Genomic DNA, 24,447 nt, shown 5'->3' with positions numbered 1-24,447 from the left:
TGCATTCATTCACACACAACTCATCATACCGTGGCATACATCCAAAGTACTAAAAGACACAACAAACATGCTAAGAACCAATGGGGAAAAGGAATTCATAACTAGTCCCCATAATGACACACATTATTGCGTGTTTACAAACAATAGAAATAATTCACAGACAATCTACTGTCAGGGTGGATAGGAAGAACAGATACAAAGATCACATCCCTGTAGAATTTATCTCTCGACCGGTTTCGACGTGTAGCGGTGGTTAACTGAACGTCTTCCTCAGGAGGTGGGTGTTACCATTCTGATGAAAACCTAGCTGTAGTGTGGCCAGTCACGCTGACAACTTAGCCTGAGCATTCAACGCCGTCTGCGGATCACTGCAGAACGGTTGCCGTATAATGAAATTGACCAGCAAAAGGGAGAACAGATGTTAATCTCTTCGTTCCAAACTAATTATAAATTCGAAACGCTACGCATGCGTGTAGGGACCGATAGCCTTATAAGCAAGTCCAATTCTGTCTGCTGCCGACTTTCTAATGCTCTTCACTTGGCTGCCTCAGCACTGAGTTCCAGCACCTTTCGTATGAAATACAACCAATAGGATCTGGGTCAGTGGGTTTTTTATAGGGTCATGACGGTAGGGCTTAACAGTTACTCATTCCTGTGTCAATGATTACCAAGCTTGGCGTCTATGAGGTGCGCTAAACCCATCTCTCTGCAGAAACTGTGTCAGCAATTTAACCCCTTGTTTACTCTTTCAGGTGCTGGGAAAGAGGCGGAAATCCTCGCTGTGACTGTAGCACAGAATACAGGTGGGGATGAAACCGAGGACTTCCTTGCTGCAACTGTAATAGTGGATACAGGTGAGGAAGGTGTCCTGAAGAACCAGCTAGAGAGTAATGTGGCAAATGGGGTGAATACCTGGGGCTGCTTATTACGTTTCATTTTTCCAGTGAGTGTGACTTCTCGAGTAGCCGCATATCAAAAAAGAGGCCCTAGAAATAACTTTCAAAGTGACCCCGTATAACACATTTTCAGCAAGTCCAATCCTTTCTTATTGGACCATTTGGAAGTAAAACAGGTTACTACACAAAAGAGTCCCAGAGTGCAGAGGCTTCCCGGGAAATATCTAGCATTCCCTATAGGCCAATACACCGCTGCCCATTAAAAGGCACTAATGAAAGTGACGTAAAGACAGGTGCCCATGTCACCTCCGGCACCTCCAGTGAGAGCCGCCAGTGCTCTCATTACAGGTGCACAGTGCCAGTGCCCCCAATAGGAGGCTGTGCTCATGGTAGGGAACTAATGAGCTGAGTCCTGCATTGGCTTCTTCTTTTTTTTTTTTACTTTTCTTTATTGGCATGGTGAGAGAACAGACAATCAACACACTGTACAGCATAGCAAGAGTGACAGATATATACATAGTAGTGCAATACATGGGAATGTTAGGTAGGTACCGGTGGGGCCATTGCCCAGCTCCAAGCGGCACACCAGTGGATTAGATTAGATCACCAGGAGGAGGGGAGGACAATAGTTCTAGGTCGTCTTTGTTATTTAAATATGTACAAAATTCCGTCTACACATTTCTGGGGCGGGAGGCCAGCGGGAGGGTATTGATGTAGTCCTCCTCGCACGTTTGAGTCCAGGTGAGGGCCCTCATCCACATCTCAAACGAGGGGGTGGATCGGCGCTTCCAACATTGTAATATGCATTTTTTGGCTTTTATGGTGGCAACATTGAGAAATCTAGACATTTTCCTCAACTCCGGGCTATCCCACAGGCCGAACAGTACAGCTAGGGGTTCTGCAGGGATACGGGATGCTGTGATGTCTGAGAGAGCTTCAATTATGTCCTTCCAGTATGGGCCCAGCGCGTCACAGGACCAGAACATATGAGTATGATCTGCACCAGGAGAACCGCACTTAGGGCACGTGCGGGCTTGGGTGTGTTCAAACCTGTCCAGTCTTTGAGGTGTGTAATATAGTCTGTTAAGGAGCTTGTATTGCATGCACCTATGCCTGGCATTCAGAGAGGTGGTCCGAGTGTGTGTGCACATTGTCCCCCACATTGCGTCCATGATGGGGAGGCCCAGCTCCTCACTCCACGTATCTCGCGCCTTGACTGGCATGTCTGTGGGGTCGGCCATCAACAGTTTGTACAGCGCAGACACTATCCCCCTAGCACCAGCTGAGTTTGATATATACTGGATCTCAGGTGAGTCGGAGGCTCATCTGGGTATAAGGGCCACCAGTCGCGGAACGCCACCCTCACCCTGTAGCATTGTAGCAGTTCCAATGCAGTACATAGGTGTTCCGGGCGCCACGTCTGCGGAGTGATAAACTTCCCGTCAGGGTAAAAGTCGGTCAGGGCCCGATAGCCTAGATCATGCCAGTGTTTCATTAAAAGCTTATCATGTGTAGGGCTGAGGCCCGGGAACTGCCAGATGGGCAGCCATTTGTAGTACGGGTGGTGGTCAGGTTGTATCTGCAAGATATATTTCCAGGCCCTAACAGTGGCCGCTACAGGGTCTGCCGGGGCGTTGGCGTGATATGTGTGTTGGAGGATAAGGGTGTTAACGCTCTCGCTTGCTAGTTTCTCGAGCTTCACGAGCGGGGGAGGGGGTCAGAGAACATGTACCAGTATGTGGCGTGTTGGGCCTGCGCAGCTGTCCAATATTTGGCAAAATCGGGGGCGGTGAAACCCCCGTTACCATAGGGAAGAGTAATGTGTTGCCATTTCTTACGAACCGCGCCCGAGTGCCACAGAAATTGGGCACACGCAGCGTGTAAGTTCCTGAAATATCGCTTTCTGGGCCAGATCGGCACATTTGTGAAGACGTAGAGGAATTTAGGTACCATAATCATTTTGATTAGAGATAGTCTACCCGACAAATAGAGTGGGAGACTGCGCCATTTCAACATTTGAGCCTCAGCAAGCTGCGCCACAGCCGCATAGTTGTCAGCCAACAGTGAATCTTTAGTGAGGGACACCTGCACTCCAAGGTACCTGATGCCTCTCGGTGACCATCGAAGGGGGAATTCACAGGACGGTTGTGTAGTGGACGGGGTGAGCTGGAAGATTTCAGATTTGGAATAATTTATGGTGAAGCCCGAGAAGGTGCCGCTTTTGGTTAAGTCTCTCAATATCGGATCTAGGTGGGCAGCCGGGTCTCTACCTCTGTGGAGAGCAAAGGGGGCCTAGGCCCTGGAGTTGACCAGGACTCTGGCTGCGGGGCTTGTGTAGAGGAGTTTGATGTACGATCTCATGCGTGGGCCAATTCCCATTTTGTGGAGCACCGCCCACATGTATTGCCAGGACACCATATCAAATGCCTTCTGGGCATCGAGGGTGACCGCCACGGCCTGTGCGTTGGGGTCAATTCTAGCCAGAACATTGAACAGGCGGCGGATATTTAGGGCGGTGGATCTGCCGGGCACGAAGCCACTCTGGTCGGGGTGGACTAGGTGGGGCATAATGGGTAGAAACCTATTGGAAATGATCTTGGCAAATATTTTTGTGTCAGTGTTGATCAGAGAAAGGGGCCTATAAGACCCACATTCGTCCAACGGTTTACCTGGCTTCGGTAATACAGTTATAAGCGCCTCACGCATGGATTGGGGTAGGATGTTTGACTCTAGGGATTCGTTCCACACCTCCAGGAGTCTGGGTGCCAGAATGGCTACATGCTCCCGATAAAACTCCGAGGTGAGGCCGTCGGGGCCTGGCGCTTTCCCCCTGGGGCAGTTCAAGATGACCGTGGTTGTTTCATCGAGGGTGATAGGGGCCTGAAGGAGGTCGCGCGGGAGAGGAGGGTCATGGGGATCTGATCTAACAGGGCGTCAGTGTCTTGCAGGCTGTGTTCTTGCTGGGGGCCATACAGGGTCGTATAGAATGTGGTGAATGTCCCGAGGATATCCTGGTCGGACCAGCACATGGTGCCACGTGTGTCCTTGACGCAATCAATGCGGTTCCTGCCCCCCTCAGTTCGGACCAGTCTGGACAGTGTTCTACCCGGCCTATCCCCCTCACTATACTTCCTGGCCGCCACAGGGCGGGCGAAGTACCAAACTTCTCTTAGGGCGTGGGACTCGAACGTTTCTAATTCCGCTCTAATCTGTGCCAGTGCAGTCGGGGAAGGGGAGGTGGCATATGCCCTCTCAAGCTCTTTTAATTTCGCTTCTGACTGTTGCAAGCTATTTTTTATGGCCTTGAGGACCCCAGCCTCTCTAGATATGCACATCCCACTGATGAAGACCTTGAATGCCTCCCAGCGCACTCCATCGGAGGTGTCATGCCTGTTGTTACACTCGAAAAAGGCAAAGAAGCAGTGAAGGAGCTAGCCTGTGGCCCGCATACACATGGCAAGAGGCCGCAGTTATTGAGTGGACATGGTGGGGTTGCCATCAACACATCAAAAGTCATGGATCCGTGGACATTTTAATAACATTCTAGGCTGTGTAGTCTATGGCGTGTGGTCGGCTCGTGGCCCGGGGAGAGCTATATGTAGTTCAATGAACTTCACCGCTTCGTCAGGGACAGTGAAGAAGAAGATCTTACCATCATGGGTAATCTTTAGTCGTGCCGGGAACAGGATGGTGTAGGGGCGTTGCGCTCCCTGAGCAGCTTTTTGACGCATAGGAACTGGCGCCTTTCCTGCTGCACCGCCAGCGAGAAGTCCGGGAAGATTCTTACCATATGGGCTTCAAATCGCAGGTCTCCCTTTTCCCGCGACAGGCAGAGGATGAGATCTCTGTCACGGTAGTTGAGAATCTTGGCGATAATGGGTCTGGGGATGCCGCCGGGTCTGGGGCGTGGAGCCAGGGCCCGATGAGCCCGCTCGACCGTGAAATACGGAGAGAGGGCAGGGTCGTCCAGTAGGTCCTTGAGGAGTTTCTATTATAAAAGAAGGATAAGATGGTAAACTTTCTCTACTTCCACCCCTCCTTCTCCCCCAACAATTAGACACCTCTGACAGATTCTCCGGCACTACAGGTCTTGACAACATAGACTGCGTGCAACATTCCAAATTTCAAAAAACATTTTTGTTTAATACAGAATATTTAAATTAAAACATAAGATACTACCCACACCTAACACAGTGTACAAAACTACCACTAAAACCTACAAAATCTAAAAAGCTAAATTTCAAATAAACCACTTACAAATGGACACAGACGAAATCACATATCACAGTACATAGAAAAAACCTAAATGTGTCACTAAAACAACATATAATCCCAACATGTTTCTGTTCTTTAAAGCCCCTTTCGGGTGAACATTCTTCAGGGGAACCTTTAAAACATCCACTATTCTTCTCAACACCGTGTTGAATGGGTAGTTTCAGGCAACCAGCCTGCAAAGAAGAGAAACAGAGGAAACTAATCAAATCCCCAGGGGATGGGGCATTACCAAATGTAAAAGTGGAGTTGACTCAGTCAAGAGAACAATTCCACAAAAAGGTTTAGAAATTAAACCAATTAGATTTACCTTAATGTGGTGAATCTTCAACGCACGTCTGTAAATGACAGATAGGCTAATTTTTCTTCATTGAAAAACCAAGATACTTCAAAAGGCGTCTCAATCCGCCGAAAATATCGTCACACCTAGAAAGGACACATCACACTACCAATGAGCCACAGATCACAACAGGACAACAGTCATGAATTGTTCAGGATATATTAAATAAAAATTACCTTCACGCAAGTGACAACCAAGTCTGCAGATAATTACAAAAGAGGAAAAAAGAGGACGCAGAACCAATCTGTAATATAAGAAGGGCGGTCACCAACCATCTCAAAGAGCATTAAAATGCACCGATACACCACGGCTCCCAAATGTGTAAAAAAAGGGAAGAAAAGAAACCATTTCAAGCCCAGCCTAGGTTGTGCATTAGAGCTCATGATTCCAAACAGTAGTGTCATACACCAGCGGTCTTCACAGCCATTAAATGTGTAAAAACATGCTGAACGTGACCAAGTAGTGAGAGATAGTACACAACACCTCAACGTTCAGTAAGTAAAAAACTGCGGAAAAGGGATAATAGCCACCAACATCACTAAAAGTAATGTAGCTACTAAAGTTCAAGAACAACATGCTCTCCTCTAGATTAGGAGAAACAAACTCCTCGCTAATGACTCGCGGGGTTTGAAAGAAGACCGTGCAGCACCAGCATGTGTTTTCACCAAGTGCAGCAAAACGCTCATCACTTCCTAGTAAACACTAAGAAAGGACTATACTTTTCGATTAAATACTGGCCGGCAAGAAAATACAGCGGCCATCTTTTACATGCAATTTTCCTAGTGAACACTAAGGAAGGACTACACTCTTCAGTTAGGTACTAGCCGGTAAGAAAAAACTAGCCTTGAGGAGTTTCTCCACTGCGTCCTCCATCCGCCCCTTGAGGGCATTTTCAGGGACCCCGATGATGCGCAAGTTGTTCCTATGGGAGCGCGACTCCAGATCGTCACACTTTGCCTTGACTCCTTTCATGTCACGCGTTAGGGAGGCCACAGTGTCCTGGAGCGCGGTGATGCCATCTTCGTTCACTGAGATCCTATTTTCCGCCTCAGTGATCCTCGATCCTGCCTGGTCCACTCGAGCCTTAAGCGAGGCGACGTTAGCATTGATGTCGTCTAATTTTTCATGGAAGGAGGCAACGTTTTTAGCCATGGATTACATTAGTAGGGTGAGGTCAGGGTCCTCGACCGCACTGTGCAGGGTTAAGTCTGGCTCGTCCTGTGGCGATGATGTGCTGGCTGGCTCATCTCGAGGGACTTGTCCATTGTACCTCCTTGGGCCCCCGCCTTATTTCTGCTAGGCATTGTCGTTGTGGTGGGCTCGGTTGCATTGAGGGCCCACTTATGGGTAGGATGGAGAGCTGAGATGGGCCGCGACCGGCAGGCTCAAATGCAGTGTCCTTCGGTGGTGGTAGGCGGTTAGAGGCAGGTGGGGGACTGCCGTGGATAGCAGAGAGTCAGCAGTGGAGCGGCAAGGCTGTGATGGCGAGCGATCGCGGCCTCCTTATGTGTACAGGTTGCATGGGGGTGCCAGCGGGATCTTTCTTAGGGGGGCGCGGGCAGAGGCGGCGACACTGTCAGCGGGAAAGTGGGCAGACAGTATGGTGAGGGCCGCTTCCTTATGATAGTACAGGCCAGTAGTGTCACAGACAGCGGGCAGAGGTCTCGACGCCCACCGCTCCAGCCCCCGCTCACCTGGTCCGCGGCGGCAGCGGGGCGATAGGATCCTCCGTGTCGTCGGCGCCGGGGAGGTCGCGATGATCACTGACGCAGCAGGTGGCACCCACAGTGTGGCGGAGTCTGCAGCAGGACCCCCCAGGCACCCGCCGTGATTTCACAGAGCGGAGGGAAGCGGGAGCGGGGAGGGGACGCAGGAGTCAGGCAGGAGGGAGGGGCGGATGTTAGGCAACCGCAGGGGCCGGATGAAGTGCTAGGCCCAAATCCGACAGGGCCGCCAGCCAGGTCCCAGGTGGGCCGATCGAGACCAAAATCGCACAAAATGTCCAGTGCAGTGGCAGAAACAACTCGGCCAGCCGATAGTCCTTCACAATATCGGGAACCGCAGATGGGAGCAGATGAATGCCGAGGCCGCACGGAGCTGAAAGGCTAGGCAGCCATCTTGGGCTGCTCCACAGCGACACCCCAGCATTGGCTTCTTCTAAAGCAGTTGTGAAAGTCTGAAATCTTGTTTTGGAAGCCGAGTTTTAGGACCTTTTAGGTACTTTGAGCGACCCGTAAGGTCTCAGGTGGTCTTGTTTGCATCTAGTCTGCATAGTGTGAATTAAAATCCTTTTGTAAATGAATCCGCTCATGCCTCCTGATGTAATGTAGTGAATAAGCAAGTAAATTCCCTTCATTCCGTGAATAAATGGCCAAGGCCCAGTGTGCTTAATAGCTTAAAAGATCTAATTTAGGATCTCATGGCCTCGGGGAGAAAGCGGGACGCCTTGAGAAAATGGTGAGGAGACGGTAGGGACCAAGGGATAGGTAGGGAGGAAGTGGAACTAATTTATTATTTATTTGTTGGGGGAACTGAAAGTGTTGAATTATTAAATTGGTTGTTAAAACATTTTGTGTTAGTCTGTAAGGCCAGGGAGCCAGGTTAGCGGTTATTTGTGAGCTTTAGCCTGTCACATTAAAGCAACCTTTTCCACTACAAGCGAGTCTGGGTGTTTTTGTGCAGTAAGCCCAAAGGGGGGATACAGGGGGAACGCAAAGTGTTCCCCCGGGGTTATTTTTGGCACTGCACAAGCCAACGAGCTGGCCTGCGCATATCGCTCCCCAGGGGTATTTAAAGGGGCAGCGAAGGTTCGGAAGCAGGTGACAGTTAGGAAGAGCGTTTGTCCCCGCCCTCACCCTCTTTTTCTAGGACGGCAAGGGTTCAAATTCCAGGGGAGGTGGGGGTTTTAATTAGGAATTTATGGTTGGTCCCCCCCCAAGAGGTTCATGGGTTTTATGCTTAGAGTTGAAGGGCCGTAGAGGGTTTTTGTGGACAGTTTTCTTGTGAAAGGTTGGGGTATTAGTTGGGGAAGTTGTGATGTAAAGTTTTCGTTGCTGATGTAGCAGGTCAGCCTGGCTGCAGGTCATAGGAGGAAGGAGTTTGGTGTAGAGGGGAGTCCTAGGGTATTGAGGTTGTTGCTTGCCGGGGGCATGGTCCCATTAGATGAGGGGGGACTGAAGCACAATGGGGGAATAGCATGGGAAATGATGGGGGTGGTGCTGTTTGCACAAACAGGCTACCCCGGGGAACAGGTATTAAAGATGGAGGGGCATGGCCCCGGGGAGAAAGTGGGACGCCTTGAGAAGATGGTAAGGAGATGGTAGGGACAAAGGGATGATAGGTATGGAGGAAGTGGAACAAATTCATTATTTATTTGTTGGGGGGAATTGAAAGTGTTGCATTATTAAATTGATTGTTAAAAAATGTTGTGTTAGTCTGTAAGGCCAGGGAGCCAGGTTAGCGGTTATTTGTGAGCTTTGGCCTGTCATATTAAAGCAACCTTTTGTGATTCACTTCTTTTTTTCGCTCTCTACACTGATTCTGACTGACTCAGTGAGTCAAATAGTCAGCAGCAGAGCAGAGCACGTCGGCCCACATGCACACACTGGGCCTGATTACAGGTCTGCCGGTAACCGCGCTGGAAAACCAGCAGGTAGCCGCTGGACCTGTAAAGAATTACCAGCGCCTGACTTCCTGGTGCCACTGGGATATTCCAAGAATGGTGGCCGGGAAGTCAGCTGCCGGCAATTTTGTTAGTCCCCATTCCCATGGAATCCTTTGGGACTCCATGGGAATGGGGACACAGGTGCACCAGCACATTAACAACGGTGCTGGTGCTCCCGTGAGAACTTTGCGAGTGGGTGCCGTCCCGCCCGACAGGTCTGACCCTGGCGGGCGGGTCGGCACCTGCCCGCAGAGTTGTACTGTGCCGATACAGAAACAACAGTACCGGTAGGCTTACCGGCACCATTGTTCCCAAACCGACACAGTTGTAATGCGACCCAGTGTGTCTCCACTCTCCTCAAGAAGGCCACGTTCCAGGCTTGCCCATGCGCTCCTCACACACTTGTCTCGTCGTCATACTCATGCTCTGCTACCGTGCTCATCTCAAGTTCTGCTCCAAATAGATCTGCTCTCCCGGGTGTGTGGCTTGCTTCTGGCCACACCCAGAGCAGTAGAAAGTACTAGACAGCCACCCAGAGGCCTAGGCAGCCCCCAAGAAAAGTTGCGTGATGTCACTCACATCACATGTCTAATCAACATGAACAGTCGAGCGGGATGCCTGTGACACCACATCGGCGGGTGCCAGCCAGATCTGGAACGTGGAAACAAACCCCCCCCCCCGGGCCTGTATGCTTATTGCGATTGGTTCTTTTGTTTAATTCAAATGTAACTGTCAGAACTTACAGTGAAGTAACAACGAAGTGAATAAAATGTCCAGTTCTAATTTCCCTTTGCGCACCCTGCCTCGGGACCTGAGTCTAAATGCTGTCTAGAGAGGTGCTCGACTCAAACACTGGAAAAAAAGTTGTTGAGTAACACATACACACATGATGCAGCATCTTCATTGACCTGAAGTGTGTATTTTACATTTCGGCGGCCCCTCTTTGTGGTTTACAAAACCGGCCGACATGAATCAAATTTGAATCGGCTGGTGGCCAATAACCTAATAAGCCAGTCCAATTCTGTCTGCTGCCGACTTTCTAATGCTCTTCACTTGGCTGCCTCAGCACTGAGTTCCAGCACCTTTCGTATGAAATACAACCAATAGGATCTGGGTCAGTGGGTTTTTTGTAGGATCATCCCGGTAGGGTTTAACAGTTACTCATTCCTGTGTCAATGATTACCAAGCTTGACATCTCTGAGGTGCGCTAAACCCATCTCTCCGCAGAAACTGTGTCAACAATTTAACCACTTGTTTACTCTTTCAGGTGCTGGGAAAGAGGCTGAAATCCTCGCTGCGACTGTAGCTCAGAATACAGGTGGGGATGAAACCGAGGACTTCCTTGCTGCAACTGTAACAGTGGACACAGGTGAGAAAGGTGTGCTGAAGACCCCACTACCTGCTAGAGAGGAATGTGGCAATTGGGGTGAATACCTGGGGCTGCTTATTATGTTTAATTTTTCCAGTGATCGTCACTTCTCGAGTAGCCACATATGAAAAAAGAGGCCCTGGAAATAACTTTCAAAGTGACCCCATATTACACATTTTCAGCAAGCCCAACCCTTTCCTATTGGAACATTTGGAAGTAAAACAGGTTACTACACAAAAGAGGCCCAAAGTGCAGGGGCCTCCCGGGAAATATCTACCATTCCCTATAGGCCAATACACCGCTGCCAATTAAAAGGCACTAATGAAAGTGACGTAAAGACAGGTGCCAATGTCACCTCCGGCACCTCCAGTGAGTGCCGCCAGTGCTCCCATTACAGAAGCACAGTGCCAGTGCCCCCAATAGGAGGCTGTGCTCATGGTAGGGAACTAATGGGCTGAGTCCTTCATTGGCTTCTTCTAAAGGAGTTTTAAAAGTTTGAAATCTTGTCTGGAAGCCAAGTTTTAGGACCTTTTAGTGACTTTGAGCCACCCGTAAGGTCTCAGGTGGTCTTGTTTGCATCCAGTCTGCATAGTGTGAATTAAACTCCTTTTGTAAATGATTCTCCTCATGTAATCTAGTCAATCAGCAAGTAAATTCCCTTAATTTCGTAAATAAATGGCCAAGGCCCAGCGTGCTTAATAGCTCTAAAGATCTAATTCAGGATTTCAACTCACCTGTTTGTCCTGTGATAATCTACAGCTATTAATCACCTGCAAATAAGGCCTCCACCAGAAGCCAGGACACATGCAAACTTGAAATGCGCTGCTGCAAAAAGGAAAGGACCAGAAAACATGCTTTCTCTGCCTATGCCCCAAAACTATGGAACCTCCTCCCTGTTACATCAGATTCGCCCGCATGTTCCTACAATTCAGAAAATAATTCAAGACCCACCTCATCAAGGAGTCTCGCCTCCTGAACAGCTAGGCCATCACGTCGCTCCTATGCCACCTGGCTTGCTAGACGCGATAGCCCCTCTCCTCCACGCCACCCTGTAGAGCTCTACCCCTCCTCTGTGACCCTCTGTATTCTACCCCCACTTTATATCTGTTCTGTTTTTACCTCTGAAAAGCATTCCGTTATGCATCTGTACTCTTGTATACCTCTGTAAAGCAATCAGTTGAGTATCTGTAGTGTTTTATACCTTTGTGAAGCACTCTGTTGCTTCTGGAAGCTAGGTCCACGCTCAATAAATATAATAATCATAATAGTAATAAGGTCTAATAATGGGCACATATTCTCCAGGGAGGAACCTGCCTTCTCAATATTAAGGTTGTATTATTTGAAATGTGGTAATGCTGCCTAACGACAGACCTCAAGGTGATAACTTATCCATGACATTTTTAGCTGGCCCTGAAATATCCAGGACGGCGCCTGTGAGAAAGGGGAGAAGAACAAGTATCACCAATGTAAACTGCTTGGTGCTTTGCATAAAATTCAAGAGCATTTTGGGAACATAAAAAAGAACACAGATTTTTATATATGAGATATATGTAACAGTAATTCAAGCCTTCATCCCTTCTGAGCACATAATACACACTGGCGTTTCTGCTTATTTAATTTATGATAACGTCCTACCAGTAAAGGAGCATCAAACTAGAAACCACGTATGCAAATTTGGAGAGAGTTTTCTTTCATGGGTCAGGTGCAAGCTTTTCTGCTTTAGCAGGCAGCTTGCCTGTCTTGAATGGACTTCTTTCCCAGTGGTCTCCCTACCAAACAATCCGTTGCAACAGTGTGTGGGGGACTTATTCAGCGAACACCATGCTGGGTATTATGCATGACAGAGTGAAAAGGGCCGTTTTTGGAGATTCTCAGCGCTCTGCCCCGGCTAGCCCCAGCCAACATAAAGCCCTGCTTTTGCCCATGTTTGTAAGTGCCAAAGCTGTCTTCTGTCTTCAAGGAAGCCTAAGCCCATCTATGTGACACAAATGTGTCAAAAATTCATCCCCTTGTTTTCACTTTCGTGGGGTTAGAAATGAAACTGAGGACGTCCTCGCTAGGATTATAATGCGTATTACGTTTCATTCATCCAGCGAGTCTGACTTGTGCAGTAGGCTAATGATGATCACTGCAAAAGGTACAAATGAGAGTGATTCAAAACCAGGTGTTCATGTCACCATACCTGCACCTCCTCTGAGTGCAGCCTGTGCTCCAATTATGGAGTGTAGGGCATATGACCCCATTACCGGCTGATGTGCTCATGGTTGGGATATTATGACCTGGGACCTCCACATGTTCCAAGGAAACCTGACACCTACAAAAGCAATGGTGACAATCTGGAATGTAATTTTCAGGCCAGCATTAGGGCCTTTCATTGTTTCAGTTAAAAATTGATCCCTGCTACTTCGGAGGCCCCTTGTGACTCTGAAAAAGAAAGTTCAGTAACTTTTACGTGGCCATTTGTGGTTTTGGCTCCACTCCCCACTCCCTTTGCTGGCCTGACTTTCTTTATTCTGCTGTGCAGAGGCCAACAAACCTGCCCCCTGATAATCTACAGCTATTAACTTTTTCCATCCTATTCTATTCTATAACTGGTATTTTACCTGCAGAAAGAAACAATAAAGTGGGGCTATTGTGTGAACATATTCCCACAAGGAGCATCAGTCCTCACAAACTGAAGCCTGTGTCATTTTAAGTGCACATTTGCTGGTCAAAAAAAGCAGACCTCTACAAAACTGTTGTTAGCAAGGACATGATTTACTCCCCTTCTGCTCTTTGGTGTGGGGATGTGAATCATTTTAGAGAATAATGAAGTTTGAGGTGTAGCTCATGTTATGCAACCTCAATAACAAAAAGTGGGAAATCACGTATTGCGAATTACCTTGCAAAACATATTAACTATTAAAATCTATGCAACACATGGCTTCTTCTCCAAACAGAAGTCATATACCTAGGTTACACTGAATGCATTCTCCCCATTCCTTATAGTATATTGTGCTTTTGATCAGATATGTGCTCCGGAGATACAAAGGTGCGCCAGTGGCGTATTTAGGCTTTCAGCTGCCCTAGGCCCAAATAAGTGCGTCTGCCCCCCAACTTTACTCCACCTCTGCCAGACTTTGCACCTTCAGTAGATTCCGCCCCTTCAACAAACTCTGCGTTGCCCAAACTACACAACTTCACCCCCTTTTTGTCCCTCATTTTGGCTCCATAACATTATAAGGATGTTTTTAAGGTTGCAGGGTTTAGAACATGATTATTTCCTCTCTATTAATTCAAGCCTGAGATCTTCTATGTTATGTTAGTCGAAAGAGTGTTTTCAGATCCCTGCTGCCCAAGATTTGGAGAAGGCAATGTGTTCTACAGCTGAGTGCACTACAGTTACTTGTTACAGTAAATTGTCATTCAGTTAGCCCAGAAAGACATCTTTTAGAGGAAACAATTAGAGCACAAGCTGTCTGCCAACTGGACACAAGTGAGAGAAGTTAGGAATGAGGAATTGTGGTTTCGATGCTAATATCTGCTTTCTCTCACAAATTGCCTGCTGTCACTCTGAGAAGCACCTAGAGTGGTCAGTACTAATAATGCAACATTACTAAATTTCTACATCCGGTCTTGTCAAATGGTACAGTTTACATATGAAATATAAGCAAGTTGTACGAGCACAGCTGATACAAATGTTGAATGAAAAGAACCCAACCCCCTTCTCATAGTTACAGCGCTGGTGTTAGCAGGGGGCAAAATGGAATTACCAAAGAGCTTTATATCTGTCATATGTCTGTGATAGTTGTATGACTGAATCACCAAATACCTTACGCACACTTGGTTTGGTATGTCTTTCCTTGTTTTAATTTGTTTAACACAAAGCTCACACTAACAATACAGCTTGTGTAAATATCGAGCATATATCATTTTGGGTAGGAAAGACTTCTGCTGCCAGAGTGGATTGACTGCTAAAAGCTCAAAATTACTCTGGCAGTGTTGTGGATCAGTCAGACTCGGGAAAACAAAATTGGCTTTATATTTAAAAAATAAAAAACAGTAAATTGAAATAGGTCGGGCCTATTCGTCTTTGTTGTAAATACGTCTCTGGTGCGTTAACTAAAACTGCTGGTGCCTCAAAAAAGTGTTTACCTTTTCCCGCAGCCCCTTTGCATCTGTAAACCTTTAGCTGCACCAGATCAATGCATTTTTGTTGTTAATTTATGCGGGACAGGCAGGTTTTTCTAGCCATAGACGAGAGGATTCCAAACATCGCTTTGAAGTGGGGCCTCCTGCAACTTCTGCCAGCTCTACTTGTCTGTCACATTAAAATTGAAGTTTGGTAGGAAGTCACTAGTCTTCAATTAGCAATATTGTGTCAAGGTCCTGTAATCAATCATTCACTGATACCACTTAAAAGTAGTGTGATTAGGACTAGGGAGGGTGGAAGCAGAGGTGTCTTTCTGGCAGGGGTGAACTTGTGTAAACATTCCAACTGGAAATACTGGCTTGTGGGAGAGGGAAGAGGGAGAAGATGTAAGGGGGAGAAACCGAAGCAGGAGGGTAATACGGTCCGGCTATGTGCAAAGAAACCAGTACAAATGCTAGGAGGCCAATCCAGATGCATTTTGAATTATCCATGGGTATTTTAGAACTAGTAGAGTCGTACATGCCACATGCACAAGATCACACATTGGACCAGTGGAGGCTGCAGCATGGTTGTTTGATTAACTACATGAAAATGGGTGTGACTGGGGCTTTGGGAGATCAATAAATATTCACTCTGGCCAATCGTATCCTCATGCATATTTACAAATAAGGTGCAGTATTTGTCTCAGAATTGATCAGACACAAAGACACCCACACACTCACATATGTCACAAATGCCACAGAAAGACACACTTCTCAAGTATTAGTTGTTCATCCTATCACCAAAGACATGCGTTGCACACTCCATCACTCCCAGCACAAGAAGTCTCGATGGGTATGCTGGACCGAACCAAACAGATTGACATCACAGATAGAAACAAGTTGGAGTAGTGAATGCCCAGAGTGCAAGGGCAGTTGCGGCAGGAGATGCTGCAACATTGTATTCAGAGCTGGGAAGTCTTTTCATTGTTTCTACTAAGCTGGAGGCATGGCTCACCTTAAAAACTGCTACACGCTTGGAGTGCAGTTGTGGCAGTTGGAAAGCAGATTTGAGTGTGAGTTGTCAAACAATTATAGACAAGTTTAATCATGCCAGCAACTCGTAAATTGTACCAATTGAGAAGCGCAAGCAATACTGGAAAGAAACACGTCACAGACACGAGCAGAAACTTTAAAAACGTGTTACCAGTAAACTGCATGCTAACTCATCTGCTCAGGGAATAGTGACAACGGTGGAGGAAAAACATGTGAAGAACACTTAGCGAATGGAACAGAGTGAAAAAGCAGCATTTCTCAAACCAAGGTTCTATTGACTCCCTCCAACAAACCTGCCAATTGAGACATCAGTTACGGTGCAATCGTAGGAGCAATTTGTGCCAATAACTGAGGACTCATTGATGTTGGCACCAGTTGATAATAATTCTCATTTAATCATGGCTCTAAGTTTGCAGTGTAATTCACTAGGTGATTCTGTTCAGGTAAATAACCCTAGAAACATCAATGATGACCATACCTTGGGAAATATAATTAGTATTGCAGCCATGAGCGGGATGAATATGTCGAAATCTCTGGATCTCGAGCAAATAGGGGAAATCTTATATGCCTCCTCGCCTGCTTTTGATGACTCCTTCAGTTAATCAGTATCTTCAGAGGAAAATGAACAATCCGATTTGGAGGCACTAACTATTCTGAAAGTGCAATTCACTTTGTGCAACAACCTATACAAAGATCATCAGGTTCTAAAAATGGGCATAATCAAATAGGTAGTTGTAGTTCTGTTTGCACATACTGAGCATCAAGGTTTGCTTAATAATCGGCAGACATCAATGGGAGAGGATCCCAAAGTAGAACCAGGTGATCAGAGTAATGAGTTCATAGACATGATGAACACTCCCCCACAGATTGTTGATTTAGAGACTGAAATTAATGATGTCGGTGAAATTGCAGTAGCAGCTACCATACGATTGACTAAAGCCCATAGTCCAAACCATGGAGTTTACTTAAATCATGGCCAATCAAAAAAAGCTTGACTTAAGATGCACAGAGCATTAACTAGGAAAGAAAAAGCTTGTGCTTATGCGTCGGAATCTAACAGTATTCAGATGAGTTTAAAATACCAATTATTGCTGACGAATGGTGTGATTAAATCTAATTTGTTCAGTTTAGAAACTACTAATTGATTGGACTCATCAATACCCAAACCTATCAGCAATGTCCCGTCAAAAAAGAATTAACCGGGAACACGGGACAATTGGGTTAAACACACTAACTTGGAAGCTCCACTATTAAATGAACCTTCCCAGGAAAACCGGGTGGAGAGGGAGCAGGACATTGCTGAAATTGACTTCCACATCTTTTCCAGTCTATCATGGGAAATCAAAAACAAAGGGCTTGAAATCTTAACTCAAACATCAAGAAATTCGAAGATAGATAAAAGTTTAGTTTGTGACAAGATTAGATTGATAGAACTGTGTCCTACTGTGATGCTGGAAATGCCTAATGGGGGGACATGGCCTCCTGTCCTTGTCCTACCACTCCTCTGTGTGTGTTTCTCTATGATTTCTGCCACTGAGGTCCAGCCTGGACCTCTGGCAGTGCAGCTCTTCCTTTTATCTTTTGGTGGACAACACCCATGGGATACCCTTATGGCAACCATGGGTGGGGGTACACCCTCATACCTCCTATGTATGTGTTTTGGGCACCTGTGTGTTGCCTATAGAGCAGGGTATGGGCTGGTGGCAGCTACATGATGACTTGCAAGTGGCTCTGAGCATCCTCCATTTTGGGACACCCAGGCCCTGCCATAGGAATCAATAGATTCCTACACAAAGGGAAGATGGCCACTGTGGCCTCTTGTTTTCTATTGCCTGTTACCTTGTTTCCTAAAGTCCTAGGAAGCCCTGACTCGGTCCCTTCCACCTGAATGGCTGTTGAGTTGAAACACCATATATGTTTCTGTTTCTTTTCGTCCTAACTGGCTGTTGGGTGGAAATACCGTATATGGCTCTGGGGTGACTCCTGTCAGTCTGACTGGAGTATTCTCAGGAGCTGTGTGTTGTGGGTACACCCTAGTGTTGGGACCTGTATGAATGGAGTCTGAAGTGAACTCACATTCTCTGTTCTGGGTGTCTGGTTTCTGTGTGTGTGACACGATGAACGAGACAGCCCTGACTGAAACTGACATGAATACGGTGTAGTATGCTGAAAGGCTGGCTATTTGTCCCAATCCACATTCTTTGTTATGGGTGTCTGGGTGGAGTGAATGGCCTGATTGCCTATGAGCCTAATTCGCTGCCTGCCTGAATGCCTTTCTTCATGATAGGCTGACTGAACTTGGCTCCGCCTGTGTGACTGGGGAACGTATGTGTATATCTGGGACCTCTCACTTACCAATTTGTTCAGAAGCTGATCTTGAAGTTTTTCAGATGCTGAAGTCATAGCTGAAGCAAGAAGAAGCTGTTTCTTGAAGCCCAGCTGGATGAGAAGTCAGCAGCTGCATTTTCTTCATGTAATCCAAAAGCTGCTGTGTTCTTCCAAGGACTGATCTAGAGAGGACTTGCAAAGGAGACCTCTCACCGAGCTACGAGGGACCATCCTGCAACCTGCAACTCTTCATCAGAGGTACCCTGGCAGCCAGTCCTGTGCGTCTTTTGTCTGGAGAAGGGGTCTTTGTGCATCCTGAAGATGAGTGACCGGACATCTCGGGTCAAAGAAGTCCATTGGTGTCACCCAGGGTCCAGAGGTGCGTTTGTGACTGCTGAAAGCTGATTCTGTCTACCGCCCAGAAGATGGGGTACTCTGGCATACTGCTGCTGATTTACCTGGAGCTGTGAAAGTTCCAAACTGCCTAAGAACATTTCAAGGGACATCCTTGCCATCAATACTGCCCACATTCTCCCACCGGTAAGTGTCCAGAGTGGCTGAATAAAGAGTAAGGTCTCTCAGTGGGTTTCCCGCCACCAGAAGCTTAACAAAGATGTCCCGAGGATCTTGGTGAGGGTCTGTGGTCCACTACAGTGGTCAAGTCCAGGTTGCCAGAAGCTGTCCAGAGGTCCATGCTGCGGCTGCAGCACCAAAGTCAAAAAACCATGATATTCCAAAACCCGACACCAAAAACGACCTAAAGGTCCCAGGGTTCTTACTCTAATCTGCCAAGCCTTTAAGGAGCCCACAGCAAGTTCATCTTCACAGGACAGAACTTCTACAGTCGGAGAAATTGTCGACCAAAGGAGACCACCGCAAAGAGTAAAACTGCTGCACTTCAGAAAGACTTTGGTTCAATTTTTCTTCTTGGACTCAGCTTCACAGTGACTCCTTCTTCCAAGGGGGGTCCATCCTCGGAGTGAATCATTGAGTGACACCAGGAAACTCTGCAACTTTGCCTGCCAAGGCACCAAAGGTACTGTGACGTGGAAGAGCATCTTCTAGCCTCAGGAGTCGTCCAGGGGTCCCAGATTCATCTTGGATCCTGTTCTCCTGTGGCCTCTTAGGTACCTTGGGGAGGTAGAACCTTTTAAAGAAAGCAGAAGGTCATTGAACATTATTGGATGGGGCTGTAAATGACAAGCTATGTTACTCCCTAACTTTTCCATTACAGGTTGCCTAGGTGGTGGGCGGGGGTTCTTCACACAGAATTGTATATCTCATGTATATCTCATTGAAAGAAAGCATTCTGGTATTCTGCAACTGTTCACAACTAACCTGACTTTCTTCCCTATTCTATGCTGATACACCTCACTTAAGAATTCACATGCCTATTTCAAACTGTCTGCAGTTAGTGTATCTATTACTGAATTGTCGCCTGGCGTGGTGGGCCCAACGCTTTTTCGAACGGTCCTTAAGGGTCTTCGGTTTAATCCGACTGCACGCTCTGCAATTCGCCTCGGGGTGGTCCCTCGGCAAGCAGAGGTTACACGTGGCGTGTCTGTCAACCCAAGGATACTTGCGGTTGCACTTGGGGCAAAATTGAAAGGGGGTACCCTCCATACGCACCCTATGGCAGCGGGCTGGGAGTGTAGGAATATAAGTAATGTACCTATATTAAACAGAGTGTAGGATATGTGCCACCCCCTACTCTCCCTACTTGCAGGGCCGAGTCCAGAGGACTTCCGAGGACCGGCCCGAGGCCAGAGGCCTTCCGAGGCCCAAATCCATCGCTGTAGTCCGACGGTTGAATTTTCTCCGATCCGGCGTCGAGTGTCGATGTTCGGAGACTCGACGTAGAGGTGGAATAAACGGGGAAATATATAACAATATTAGCAAAATCTGACTAAGTCAGGGAACTCCGCTCAGTGCTTCCGACCAGCATGGCGGAAAAAAACAATCTGAGGGTCCTAGACGCGTGAGGGATCATGGGTACAGTGGACGTCACACTAGGGATAGTATTACTGGCACGCCCTGTGTCGACGCCCAATTTTCGGTTTCAAAAAATAAACTGTAATACTCCGCAGCTTCCACCAGATGTCGGCCTATGCACAGCATGTGAATCTAAGCAGATACAAGCATCAGAAATACGATTACGGTGAGTAATGTATCCCATATATATATATATATATATATATATATATATATATATATATATATATATATATATATATATATATATATATATATATATTGCTGAATCTTGTTTTTATAAGAAGCTGTTATATCACCTAACATAGTGTGTGGACATTCCTTTGTGGGGGCTTTGGGGATTCACTGTACTTAAAAACTAGCCGGCATCACCTCCTGAAAGCCTTAGCTTGGCTTCTCATCCATTGCTTCCAAATTGAGAGCACTGGCAGGGGTGTTCTGTTCCTTTAACCTACCATATAGAAAGCAGAAATACAGATTCCCCCCTCCCATCTTTACACCTACTGACACTAGTCATTTTATTAATTGCAAGAGAATATTAGAAATTCTGCACTGTATACCACAATTGCATTTTATTTTGTCAAAGGATTTGGAACTTGTTGACTTACTTCAGGGTTTATCTGAGAAACATTGGTGGATTGTCCAATTTGCCTCACCCATAGTATTAGACCTTGTATACTTAGATAATTGGGAATTCCTGAGACAAGTATTAGGTAAACAAGAACTTAATATCTTTCAGGCAAATAAGGCTCCCAAGGGTGCACAGGACAATCACGCCTTAAAATAATTTAAAACTATTATTGGCAACTTGGCAACAGCACTGGGAAAATACATTGACCCCGGCCACAAAGTAATGAAATCAGCAGGAGGGCAAAGAGAATTACATGGACTGACCAGTAAATGATGGTGCAGTGAGGTTATCTATAGTCATGTGAAATTCTAGGGGATTCAATTAATTTATTAATAACCCTATTGGCCTCAGAATATTGATAGAGGCTAATGTCTTTGTAATGCAAGAAAACTGGCTCACCAGTAAATATAGTCTGGCTGTCTATCAGGTTGTCCTGAGATTGGCAAGATATAGAGTGCTTGGTAGACATTCGGGAGGATTATTTATAGAAGCTAGCTCTTCATTAGGCATGGTTGAATATGTGCCAAATCATGCAATTTGTAACGGACTGGCCACAATCTTAACAATCCAATTGGGAGGCAGGTCACGAGAACTGCTCATAATTACAATCTATGACCACCCCCCTGCCCCGGAGGCCTAGAAACTGTTAATGTTGTTCAATATGTGGAATTTCTGACTAATCAATGGATACTGTGCAATCCCTTATGGCTATATATTGTCATGGGGGTTTTGAACATCCAAAGATATCCACCCAGACCAGTGAATATGGACAACGATGACTGCCTTAAAATTCGAAAAAATTGCTATTGTGTTAATGCATTAGAGTTTGAAGTGGAAGGTAACACAGGAAATGTTAAGTTGAATGATTGGGAGGCTATTATCCCCAGCCAGGATCTTATGTAATTGTATCCAGAAGTTAAGCTTGATCACCCTCTCCCGTTTACTTGATCAAATAGTATATTTGAATCCTTGATAGATTATGTATTAATTCAGAGCAAGCTACTGACCATAGCACTATTACATTTATGATTCAATCCACCAACAATAGGGTGGGGGTTATTTGGCAGGGAACATTTCGGTGAATGATGCTACTAACAGGTTAACTTGGATGGAGAAAAAGGTGCTAATGATAAATGAGGCTGCCATGATTACATTTGTAAATATTGAAAGTAATGATGATTTTAATCTTGGAGTATATTATGAACAGATGGATATCATACTTGACACTATGGCTAAGTATGCTACTAAAAATATTTTGATGCTCCGAGCACTGGAAGAATATTGATGTAGTCATAGCACATATGAAGAGACAATTTAGATCTAATGTATGAAATATTTCCCCAAATAGAGATTGATAAAGAAACACATGAAGCAATTACTTAATTAAGAACCGCCTACAAAAATAAACTCCAGCAACATGAAAACTCTATAACCACTGCCCAATGGCAAATTATATATAATGCTATGCACTGCTCCAATGTAACAATGATTTTGGTCTATGTATAAGCAACATACCTCTCAGTTAATTGTTAAAAAAGAAATTAAGCCTCTTTTAGCAGATTGTTGGTTGAAATATACCAAAATTATGTATGCAAGAGATTGTTTGAATAAATAAATGGTGCTGAAAGTATAATGGGGAGGGATTCAACATTTTCATTGAAGATATCATGGAAGTAATTCTAAAATTAAGATATTTGAGAGCTGCTACATTGTACCAAATTGCTAATATAGTACTCAAAAGAGATCCTCTAGCATAGGCTGTAATTATTGAAACATTTTTTAAACAGATAATTAAAACAGGTGAAATTCCTCATAGCTGGTGGAGATCTATTCTGGTCCCAATACATAAAAAAGGCCCATGTGAACTTCCAGATAACTATAGGTTGCCCGCCATGATTGATTCACTGGCTAAAATATGTTGCCATTTCTTATTAAATAGAATTATCAATTGGTTAAAAGGAAACAGGATCCAGAAAAAACAAAAACAGGATTCAGAAAAGGTGCTTACACATTGGCTAATTTATGTTGTTTGAGCTATTTAATACGCTCCACCTAATACCACAAGAAGGAAGCTTTATATATTTGCTACGCTGATTACTCCAAAGCTGTTTATATTTGAATAGGCAAAGGTTGTGGCGTAAGTTACACTGTTGGGGGTTAAATTCAGTCACTTTGCACTTTATCAAGGCACTGTATCTTCCCAAGCGAGAATGAATATGGATGGTGAGTTGAGTGAACTCATTCAAACTAATTACGGCTTGAAGCAGGGGTGCACTGTGGCCTCAGTACTGTTTAACATATATATAGCGACTTAGAAGATGTTTTGAGTAACTGCAAGAATAATCCTCCAAAGATGAGGCAGAAAACTATAGGATGGCTATCCTATGCCGACAATAAGGTCATTTCTGACCATACGCTGATTCGGTTCAAATATAGATTGACCTCCCCTTATCAGTATTCCAGAACTAATTATATTTGTCTGAATCTGGAAAAAACAAAGATTGTGGTGCTCAATGGCAAAAAAGAATAAATACAAAAATTAAACATGGAAACTAGAAGACAAGAATATTGAAATAGTTAAGAATTACACGTATTTGAGGATTTCCGATTTTTGACTCCTTAGATATGAAACTTTTAGCTAATGATGTTAAAAATAAGGTAAAGAGGAAGTTTAATGCCATTCAAGCTTTTATATCAGACAGCGGTGGGTATTCAATGGAAGGGTTGATTCAAATCTATAATTCTGCAATAATCCTGTGCACCCTAAGTGGGCTAGAAATATTCATAGATAGGGAAATTAACTGGTTAAAAATTGAAGAAAAAATATTGCGAGGTGTATTGGGATTGTCACCATCTACCCCTATTGAAACTATGTCTCGAGCTTGGCTTTACCACCGCTCTCACTCGATGTAAAACTCGCTGCAGCCTCTATTATTTTCAGATGATGGATCAAAGCAAGTGCCATGGATCAATTTATTTCAAATTAGACCTGATTCTTTCCTTGGAGAATAGTAATAAGGTAATGTCTTGCTGGTTGCAAGATATTAGGACATTTCATTCTGATATCGGAGTTATTGCTCTAACAAGGTTTTACTATTAAAGTTTTGTTTAAATATTTTATATCAAATTCGGAATTTAGATGAGTTCTAATGAGATTGCATTTTGACCAACTTTCCACTCTTGAATGAAGGGGTTCATGGATTAATGTCCCTTATGAGGACAGATTATGCCACATTTGTTACATGAATATTGAGACTGCCAGACACTTAATAACCTCTTGCACTAGACTAAGGGCCTCATCACGAGTTTGGCGGTAGCCCTTAAATCCGGCGGTAGCACTGTTATCGCCGGATTTAAGGGTCTGCCAAATGACGGCTTGGGCTGATTTCCCCCCAGCTGTGAGCTGGGGGGAAATCCGATGAGATTTTGACGATTTTTGACGCTTTCACCGCCGGCAGGAAATCCGCTGGCGGTAAAAGCGCAAAATTTTCCCATTGAGCCCAATGGGGAATGGGGAATTCCTGAATGGGCTCAATGGGGAATGGGCAATACCTGTTCCGCCAAACCCGTGTGGGTTTGGTGGTAGGGCTAATAGCATCAGCGCTATTAGCGCCGGCGTTACCGCCCAACTCGTGATTAGGCCCTAAGTAGGATAAGTAAGATAAATGTTTAAGGTTACTCTAATGTTGTTACCAACTTTATGAACATACAAAATTATCAATTTTGGTGACAAATATTTTCATGGGATTATTTAAAATTGAACTATGCAATATTTTATGTCTGGCAATT

At 45.4% G+C, this 24,447-nt stretch overlaps 1 protein-coding gene across 1 annotated transcript in view; it reads left to right on the top strand.

The window, feature by feature from the left end:
* The first annotated feature begins 466 nt into the window (after nt 1–466).
* The window catches only part of LOC138505001 (tolloid-like protein 2), a 160,150-nt gene continuing 136,169 nt past the window's right edge, over nt 467–24,447 (top strand). Inside the window, exons 1-3 of the mRNA XM_069625360.1 lie at nt 467–572; nt 753–854; nt 10,440–10,541. Coding sequence (XP_069481461.1) covers nt 467–572; nt 753–854; nt 10,440–10,541 — 310 coding nt within the window. The remainder of the gene's footprint in view (nt 573–752; nt 855–10,439; nt 10,542–24,447) is intronic.

The sequence above is a fragment of the Ambystoma mexicanum genome, chromosome 11 (assembly GCF_040938575.1).
Source record: "Ambystoma mexicanum isolate Mex_15411 chromosome 11, UKY_AmexF1_1, whole genome shotgun sequence".
Taxonomy (NCBI): Eukaryota; Metazoa; Chordata; class Amphibia; order Caudata; family Ambystomatidae; genus Ambystoma; species Ambystoma mexicanum.
This window is presented reverse-complemented; position numbering and strand designations above follow the sequence as displayed.